Here is a 9904-nt window from a genome sequence, read left to right on the forward strand (position 1 = left end):
ACTCAATATGTTGCACCTATGCTTACCCTTGTTTGGACACATTGCATATTCCTCATCAATGAAGTCTATTAATTTTGATGCCATTTGGGTCCCATCCTCTACTACTCCATTATCAATATCTCTATTTAATTCATATTTTAATTAAAAATTTCTCGAAATCTAAATCCTTCGAATTTTCCATGTTTCTCCCTCGAATTAAGTTTAATATGAATCCGATCATACTACACTAAGATGCAACAAGCTGGAGAATGCATGACGGGTGCCTCGTCGACTTCAGCCTATTAGGTTAACCACAGGGTCGAGCCTCAACAGTTGAAGACGTGCAATTATATTTTGGCTCCGTTGCTTCTTTTCTTCTATGTAATATGGGTATGTTTTCTTTATTTCAAAATTTACGAGAGCCTCGAATAATTCCAATCTAATTTTTAGTATCAATCAGATTAAAGACAAATATAATTTTTAAAACCACCAAATAATTTTATTTAGTGATATTTTTTGCAAAATTATTTAGGCCCATTAATTTTTTAGTATTTATTGTAATTTTTAAAAATTAAATTGCTATTAAATTGACTTAAATTTCTTTTATTAATTATACTTTAATTTTAACTTTAATTCAAGTTTGAAAGTAAGCTCTCCATTGTCCTTCAATTAATTGTCTAATTAAGCTTTAAAAATATATTTCTCAATTAATTTTTTTTAGAGTAAATTAAAAAATATAACCTATTTTTAAGTATATTTATTAAACTTAACATTTTCTCATAATTAATTTTCAGAAAATGTTAACTTTTATCTCTAAATAATAATAATAATAATAAACTTAAAATTTTATTTAAACCAATTACTTTGAATTAAATCCATTTTTTCTCAAAATTTAATAAATAAATAAATAAATAAATAAATAAATAAATAAATAAATAAATAAATAAATATATATATATATATATATATATATTTTTTTTTGTCTGTGATATTTATTGATAAATAAAAAAAATAAATAAATCCAAAACCCTTGGAATCTATCTATCTTTGACCATTGCCCACACGATCTCTCGCTATCACTCACTCTGTTTGATTCGCTTTTGTAAATTTCAACTTTTCTTCTCGTCTTCTTCTTCTTCTTCTTCTTCTTCTTCTTCTTCTTCAATCCGCCATGTTTGCACCTCCATCACTCTCTTTCACAGACACCCATTTCTCTTACTCTCACTCATTCACTCTTCTCACAATCTCTCCCAATCTCTCTGATTCTCATCACTGCTCTTTCACTCTCTTTATCCTCTCTCTACTGCCTTCTATCCCTCTTCTTCTCTGATTCGTACTTGCGATTCTGTTTCTTCTCAATTTCACGGCTGCGCCGCCGTTTCTCAGTTCACAGTTCAGCTTTCTATGTGAATAAGCTTCTGTAGTCTAATAGTTCCAATTGCCGAAAGGGGATTGAAGTGTTTTGTATTCGTTTCTCGCTTTAATCCTTTCGGCATCGTTCCCCTGTTTCTGGATTGATGTTTTGCATCTCTCTGCGGTGTCGGCATCTTCATTCGCTTTGTGATTCTTTATCCGCGCTGTGTTGCTGAGTGCGTACGTCTTTTCTGCTATGCCTTTATCTTTTGTGATTCTTTAAGCTTTTAGGGGAATTGAATTGGATTCGTTGTTTTTTATTCTTTGTATTGTTGTTTCCCCCTCTCTTTGAAGTTGTGAGTGAATTTTGGGTTGTGTTATTTCCTGGTTTGTGCTTTTGCTCGTTTGGGGTTTAGTTTATTTCACTCGATTTCTATCACGTTTTGCATTTGTTCAATGGTAAACAGCCTGTTAGGAGGTTTAAAGTGGTTCTTTGAATCGTATGGGGTTTTTTTGATAGCTTTTTTGATCCGTGCTTATTCATTGTTTTCAATTACTATATTTTTGCATCATACTTGCCTTTTCTCTCTCTCTCTCTCTCTCCTTTTCCTCCCCCCTGAAGTTGGGTATACTTTGGTAATGCGCTTATTATTGAAGTTAAGGGAAAAGTTCTATTGATTTACAACTTACAGATGGATGCGGAAGTAGATTCTAGACGAGGGTATTTTGGATTATTTATGGGAAAGATCTGGGGAGAGAAAGACGGAGAGATTGCTCTGTTAACACACATTTTCATGTTAGAAAGATCTGGGGAGAGGAAGGCAGAGAGAAGTGGACTGCTTGAGGGTTTTGAATTCTTGGTCATTGCTTGCATGGAATGACATAATAGTTTTTGTTGAGTGATATAGAGTTCAATTAATTTCTGCTATATGGTGATGAAGAAGCTACTCGTCGAGCTTTATCAGAATGTTTGACAGCCTCTGCAAGGAAGACATCAAATTTTGGAGCTTTCTGTCTATGAGACCCCACCCCGCCCCGATTGGAGAGAGGAATGAGTGTCAGCGAGGACGCTGGGACCCGAAGAGGGGTGGATTATGAGATCTCACATCGGTTGGGGAGGGGAACGAAACATTTTTTATAAGGGTGTGGAATCCTCTCCCTAGTAGATGCATTTTAAAAAGTTTGAGAGAAAGCCCAAAGAGGACAATATTTTAGCGGTGGGTTTGAGCTGTTATAAATGGTATCAAAGCCAGACACCAAACGGTGTGCCAGCAAAGACGCTGAGCCCCAAAGGGGGGTGAACATCGGGCGGTGTGCCAGCGAAAACACTGGGCCCCGAAGGAGGGTGGATTGTGAGATCCCACATCAGTTAGAGAGGAAAACGAAGCATTCTTTTATATGGGTGTGGAAACCTCTCCCTAGGAGATGCGTTTCCTTCATAAAAGACTTTTGTTTGTTTTTTTTTTTTTAAGAGACAATTTCATTGATGATTGAAATTTACAAGAGGGATGTATAATCCATGGTGTTTACAAAAGACCTTCCCAATTTGCAATGAGGGAGGTATAACTATAGGAAGTAAAACCTTGAGGAGAAGCCCAAAAGAGAAAGCCCCAAGAGGACAATATCTACGGGCGGTGTGGTTGTGGTTGGTGTGTTACCCTGTCAGATTGCAATACTGTTAGTTAGCTTCTCTTTATGCAAGTGGAATTGATGTGGGCAATTCAATCTTCTCTGGAGGGCAATGTGGATTGCTAGCAGCCATCTCTCAACGAATACTACTTTCCATCTTAAGTGATTGGAGTGTTTAGAGAGTCTCTTTGACTTTATACTCTACATGTCAGAAGATGGTTTGATTAGAAATAGAATGGCGAGGGCTTCAATGTCAATAATAGGGAACTTGTAGGGTCGATTCCTTATGTTTGGCAAAGGGGATAAATCTCACATGCTTCAGTGGAATGTTTTGTTGATCACTTCACCTAACAGCCCTTTTGTGTTCCATACTTTTTGACCGAAGTATGTCAGCCTCACTTGGTTGCATCCTGTGATGGAATTTTTCAACAGGACTATTTGTAATTTCACTGCCTCGGTGGTGAAGAAACTGTTTTCTTGATATAGCTTGTTTAACGATTCGACTGTGTGTTTTCCAAGTGGTAATTTTATGATTGCATTTTTCTTTGCTGTGCATGCCAATGTTTCACTACATGCCGTGGTTCAGTCTGTGATGAATGATTGATTGGTTACCTTTTCAATGTGCCTGCCGTTTGCTGCCTGTTATTGTAGCTTCTTTATATCTATTGTTGGTGGGGTCTTTGTTTTGTAATTTCAGGAATATTAGCTTTCCCTTTGAGTTTATGTCTCCTTCATTGAAATCCACCTCAAGAACAACCTTCATCATATTGCCAACATGTCACTACTCTCTTTCAATTCTTATGTGTTCAACCGTAATCACATTCTCCACGTTTTTATATTCGTGATAATCTGCTCATTTTATGTAAATATGTATGTGAATTGAATGATGCCTGCTCTGTATAATTTCTTTAGCCATTTGGGATTCTTCTTCCCCCCACCCTCACTGCGAGTGTACAGCTTAGTGTCTTTTATGAATACCAATGGTGTGTCATCATGTTTTGCAGTAGGAAAATTTAACCTTTTCAGTTCAATCTATGGAACTTATTGGTCCAAGGAGAGTGAGTAAAAAGAATCATGTGATTCGAGAGAGTGGTGATTCTCTTTTATCAAACATAGATGATCTCGATCCGTGGACTGCATGGGCCTATAAACCACGCACGGTTTCCTTATTGCTTGTTGGCGCCTGCTTTCTTATGTGAGTGTTCCGTTCTCTGATTATGTCTTTGTAATTCAAACTCGACAAATTATTTGATAATTACTTCCATGTTCAATTTCTTGACTAATGAAGTACGCTTTTGTTTGCTAAAAGATGGAAGTTCATGTTTTGGTTGGTAGACAAATGAGCTGCTTATAATCTATTCTAAACTACATGGAAACCACTTGTGTCCATGTCTTATGTCTTTTCATCTTGTTTGGAACAGAATAATAACTTTTGCTCTTATTTTTTCTTTCACCTATCCTCTTCATCGCGTTCAGAACCATGGTGTTCGACATTTATAGTTTTGGGTTGGATTCTAACACTTTGGATAGGAAGAATAACGGGAGGGCATTAGAGGCTCTGTTTCCTAGTGCATGGTAATATTCAGTTCTTGGATGTTCTTGTTGCCTTCTTCAATCATTTTATCAATTTTTGAAAGAAGTCCTTTTGTTTCTCTTTTGCATGAACTATTTGCAGTTATGAATTTATTTTGTTATTCGGATGTGTTTATCAGCTGGGTCAGTGGAGCTCTAGATCCTGAATGCACTGCATCAAGTGATCTTGTTACATCCGTTACAAGGTTTGCTTCAGAATCATGAATACTTCTCCTTCAAGAACAATTATTTCTCTTTTACTCTTCATGAACTTCAGTTCTTGCTGATTCTCATAGGGGTGTGTGGGCAATGATCGCTGTATTCCTTGCCTACTGCTTGCTTCAAGCTCCTTCTACGTGAGTTCTTCCTTGCATATTGCTTATAGTCTTTTGGTGGTTTCACTTTTAGGGGATTGATTTTTTCTGGCATGAATACGAATATGTCATCATTGTATGATTAGTTTTACCAGGTTTACAACATTATCATGCAGGATTCTTATTCGGCCGCATCCAGCGATATGGCGCCTAGTACATGGCTTGGCTGTCATTTATCTTGTAGCACTCACATTTTTACTTTTCCAGGTAGATTTTCTTTCTGGAATTCATGGATTCTTAACCATTCAAGTACACCGCCTAAGCCCACCTTTAGTAGATCTTGTCTATTTTGGTCTGTTACGTATCGCCGTCAATCTCGTGGTCTTAAAACGCGTATACTAAAGAGAGATTTCCACATCCTTGTAAAGAATGTTTCGTTCCCTTCTCCAACCAATGTGGGATCTCAAATATATACCCTTGGATAGTTCATATTTTGCGTCTAATTCCTTGATAAAACCATCTAGCTACACTCATGCCACTCAGCATTCAAGATACAGACTCAGAGTGTTAGCTTCAATATCACTGATTTCTTCTGTATACTCTATTTTCTAATCCATAGATTTATTTTCAGAAGCGTGACGATGCTCGGGAATTCATGAAATTTCTCCATCCTGATCTAGGCCTTGGTAATAAGTTCATGCTCGTAGTTCATGGGTGTTTGTTTAATGGTGTCTGTTCTTCAAGTGCATGTTCTAAATATATACTTTTTTTGTTCTTATACATGAATTTTAGAGCTTCCTGAGAGATCGTATGGTACAGATTGTCGTATATTTGTTCCTGAAAATCCCACAAACAGGTTTAAGAATGTCTATGTATGATTTCTTCTTTAACTTTATTTATAAGTATATAATTACATGGTTCTTCATGTTTCTGATTACGTTCGCTCACTCAGGCAACATTGTTTGATGAATTTGTTGCTGCTCACATAATTGGATGGTGGGGTAAGGCTATACTCATCCGTAATCAGCCTCTTCTATGGGTACTATCAATCGGGTTCGAGTTAATGGAGGTTAGTTTTTTTATTAAAAAAATTTATGAGACGGTTAGTTAATCTGTAAAAGTTTATAATTCACCGACCCAAACGTTCAAATAAATGAAAACTTTATGAGTTGAGTTGGTTCATAGATTCTTCTAAATTAGTTTGGTTGAACCAAATCAACGTGAATGTATTATTATTATTATTATTATTATTAATTTTATTTAGTTTCGTAATTATTTTTCTCGATTATTTATTCTCCAACAACTCTTAAAATAATTCGAAGTCTTGGAAGGTAATTTTTCAAAATCTATATTGAAATTAAGTTTTAAATCTTTATTTAATGTTTGAAAATAAATAATTAGATATTTTATGTATTAACGTTCTACTTCTATTAAAGATGTGAATAAATGACTTGAATAAACTCAGCCCAAAATGTTTTATGGTTGGGTGAAGCTAGGTTCATAAGGGTTAAGGGTTACTTGGGTTGAAATAATTTAAACCCCGAACAATTGAGTTGGGTTTAAAAAATATCGTAACTCAATCCAACCCAACTCATGAACACTTCTAAAATCTAATTCAATGAGTTCTTAAATTCGGGTATTGTTTATCATTGACTTAGTGCGATTTCTTGCTCAAGTCGGCCGATTAACATTAATTTTTCTCTTATTGTTTAGCTTACCTTCCGGCATATGCTACCGAATTTCAACGAATGCTGGTGGGACAGTATCATTCTTGACATATTAATTTGCAATTGGTTTGGTGAGTTCCTCACTCGTACCAAAACCTGGAATTGGAAATAAATTGGGTGTATGTTTATTGATGCTCTTTTATGTGTTTATCTTTTTATCTATAAGAGTGTTGAACGAACCCCCAGGTATGGATTTGTCACAGAAAAATGCTTTGCTTCATCTTGATGATCTAGCTATGATGTGGATATGGTTTTCAATTGTTGAAAGTCTAGATTACCAAAAGAACATGAACTCAATTTTGGACTGGTGGGATCGATAACTGTTCTGAGGACATTCAGCTTGAAGTTTTCCGTTCCAAGTCGATATCGATTCTTCTTTAGTTAGTTTTTTCCTGTGTGCCAACTGGTCTTACCTGTTTTGTTAGTGTACGATGAGTACATGCCATCAGTCGGGTTCAAAAAAATGAACCCAACCGAAACTCGAAATCCAATCCAACCCAACTCAACTCTTATAATTCGAGTTGGGTTAGGTTGGATTCTCGGGTTGGGTGTACACCCCTAGTACATGGTTAAGTCATACTCCATGAGTCTGATAAGCCCATGACATATGGGGAAACTGTGGAGAGAGTCGCAAACATGGATTTAATATGGCTCTTGATCAGCCAGATGCTGTATGCAAATTGACCTGCTTATACTAGGTTATCTGGAGTACTCTCTAGTAGTGATTTGGGAATACTCCAAGTTACTTGTCTAATGTTATCAAACCTCAGAGTAATGATTTTAGTATAACTCTGATGAGTAGGGAGTATAGAGGGCTCCCCGAGGTTATGTTACTATTTGTCTGTCTCTACGGAAGAGGTCATATAGATCGAAACCCGAAGTCGATAAGAATGAAAGTCCTACCAACTGCTATTGTAACGGCCCAAGCCCACTGCCAGCAGATATTGTCCTCTTCGGACTTCCCCTCAAGGTTTTTAAAACGCGTCTATTGTGGAGAGGTTTCCACACCCTTATAAAGAATGCTTTGTTTCCCTCTCTAACCGATGTGGGATCGCACAATCCACTCCCCTTCGGGGCCTAGCTTCCTCGCTGGCACTCATTCCTCTCTCCCATTGATATGGGATCTCACAACTACACCTACCGATGCTCCATTATCTGTAGAGTTTTTAGCAAATTGGAAGTAGAGGCTGACCAGTTATTGCCTTCTAGCTATTGTCTTAAAGATTCCAGTTCTATAAAGCATGTGAGCAAAATCTGGTGTTTGTGTTTGTTCAGTTCTGTTACTTGTTTTGCAGGAATATGGGCAGGAATGCGTACTGTCAGATACTTCGACGGGAAAACATACAATTGGGTCGGTCTAAGTCGACAGCCTAATATTATTGGGAAAGTAAGTCTTGCATTCATTTCCACTTATTTCAGATCATACATTCAACTGTATATGGCTATTGTATCTGGGTTGAGGGGAAATACTGAGCTTGTTTTGTTCATCTATCAACTATCATCGGTTTCGGGTACATCTCGTGTTGCGCTGAAAGGATTTCATCATACCACTCGTCCTAAGATCTAATAGTGCGTAGTCTTATTTGCAGGTGAAACGGAGCTTGGGACAGTTCACTCCAGCACAATGGGATAAAGATGAGTGGCATCCCTTACTCGGTCCATGGCGTTTCATTCAAATTCTCGCTCTTTGCATCGTCTTCTTGACAGTGGAGCTTAACACATTCTTCTTGAAGTACTGTCTATGGATTCCTCCTAGAAACCCTGTAATAGTATACAGGTTGGTTTTATGGTGGCTTATCGCCATACCAACAATTCGCGAGTACAACGTTTACCTTCAAGACAGGTTTTCTCCCCCTTCCCTCCTGTTTTCTCTGTTCGAGATTATGAATCTTTGAAGCTTAAATATCTCTGAACTTTCACGTTTTTATCTATTTAGTTTTGAACTTTAAAACGTGTCTAATAGGTTCTTAACAAAGATTTAGGAATCCATTAGACATAAAATAGAAGATTCAAGGATTTACTAGGCATCTTTTAAAGTTTAAGAACATATTAGACACAAAATTGTACGTTGCAGAACTAAATAGACAAAAACTTGAAAATTTAGAGACTAAACTGAACGAACTGTGATTCCAGGACACTGGTAAAGAAGATTGGAGCGTTTTGTTGGCTATCTCTAGCCATTTGTGTGGTTGAGCTTCTAATTTGCGTTAAATTTGGACATGGTTTGCTCCTTCATCTTATTACAAAACTTGTTCTTATTGTTCATTGATGATATTACCAATACGTTTCCTTTGTTGTGTGTTCTTATTTTAGGTTTATATCCCAAACCAATGCCATCTTGGTTGGTGCATTTCTGGATATCTGTTGGAGTTTCCCTTGTATTATTCCTGCTTCTTTGGACCTCCCAACTTCACCTATTGGTTTCCAGGAAGAAATGGAAATGATTTTTATTGATTTCTTCATTGTTTCATAGAACAAAAAAAGAGAAAATATTTTTTTTTAGTTTCATGGGACTCCCATTCATAATGTATATCTTCTTTTTTTTTCTTTTTTTTATGTTCTTTGTAGATAGCATCAGGTTTTCCATTAGGGTAGAAGAAGAGTCACAACATTCTATGTCATTTGGGAGATTTTTTCTTTGGGGAGAGGGAAGATTGTATTCCATGCCTAAGGCTCGTATATTGATTATTGATTATCCACTTAAATGGGTCGTGTAATTTTTTGAATTCAATAATTCTGAGATTGAAGATCAAACTATCGATCTTTTCAATGATATGTAGTGTCTTATCTAACAAGTTAGGCTCGAATTGACTTATAATTGACTTAGAAGGTTGGATTGATGCTTTGTTGGCTTGGGAGTGTTTGGTTCGGGCAGCTAAAGCAATGGCCACTACGAATGTAATGTGTCGAGTAAAGTTGTATCCTTGAGTTCTAACGAAACCAAATTCGAACTCCGTGGAACTAACTTTTTGTGCATCACACTTTATCGTATGTGCAGGTTCCATCATACTGTGAGATCCCACATTAGTTGGAGAGGAGAACGAAACATTCTTTTAAGTAGATGTATTTTAAAAACCTTGAAGAGAAGCCTGAAAAAGAAAGCACAAAAAGGACAATATCTGCGAACAGGTTGTTAAACATCTACTCAAATAACTTGCTTAGGAGCCGTGTGAGATGAAAGTCTCATGCATGGTTTTGAATGAGAGAAATAAGTGAGGAATCCTCTTTTCGACTCTGACTCTCACTCCCGTCGTTAGGCCGTAGTGGTGGAAGCTGTGCTTCTGGCAGCTCCCATTTTGGATGGTGATCAAGCTCTCAGGGCGATGACCA

The 9904-nt window shown here is 36.8% G+C and overlaps 1 protein-coding gene across 11 annotated transcripts; it reads left to right on the forward strand.

Annotated features, from left to right (window-relative positions):
• The first annotated feature begins 277 nt into the window (after positions 1-277).
• LOC111801353 (CDP-diacylglycerol--serine O-phosphatidyltransferase 1-like) lies at positions 278-9347 on the forward strand. Of its 11 annotated transcripts, none has more exons than XM_023685316.1 (14): positions 278-369; positions 3966-4156; positions 4438-4536; positions 4674-4739; positions 4830-4889; positions 5024-5114; positions 5479-5533; positions 5640-5719; positions 5800-5916; positions 6561-6645; positions 7870-7961; positions 8152-8417; positions 8699-8796; positions 8888-9347. In XM_023685316.1, the coding sequence occupies exons 2-14, from the start codon at positions 3996-3998 to the stop codon at positions 9016-9018; spliced, it is 1401 nt and encodes a 466-aa protein (XP_023541084.1). In that variant the 5' UTR covers positions 278-369; positions 3966-3995; the 3' UTR covers positions 9019-9347. The 11 variants fall into 11 exon arrangements, with proteins under 11 accessions (XP_023541084.1, XP_023541088.1, XP_023541081.1 ...); XM_023685313.1 differs by lacking the exon at positions 278-369 and adding an exon at positions 1019-1572; XM_023685315.1 differs by lacking the exon at positions 278-369 and adding an exon at positions 1019-1568.
• Positions 9348-9904: the final 557 nt, after the last annotated feature.

Source organism: Cucurbita pepo, chromosome LG09 (genome assembly GCF_002806865.2).
Source record: "Cucurbita pepo subsp. pepo cultivar mu-cu-16 chromosome LG09, ASM280686v2, whole genome shotgun sequence".
NCBI classification, from domain to species: Eukaryota; Viridiplantae; Streptophyta; class Magnoliopsida; order Cucurbitales; family Cucurbitaceae; genus Cucurbita; species Cucurbita pepo.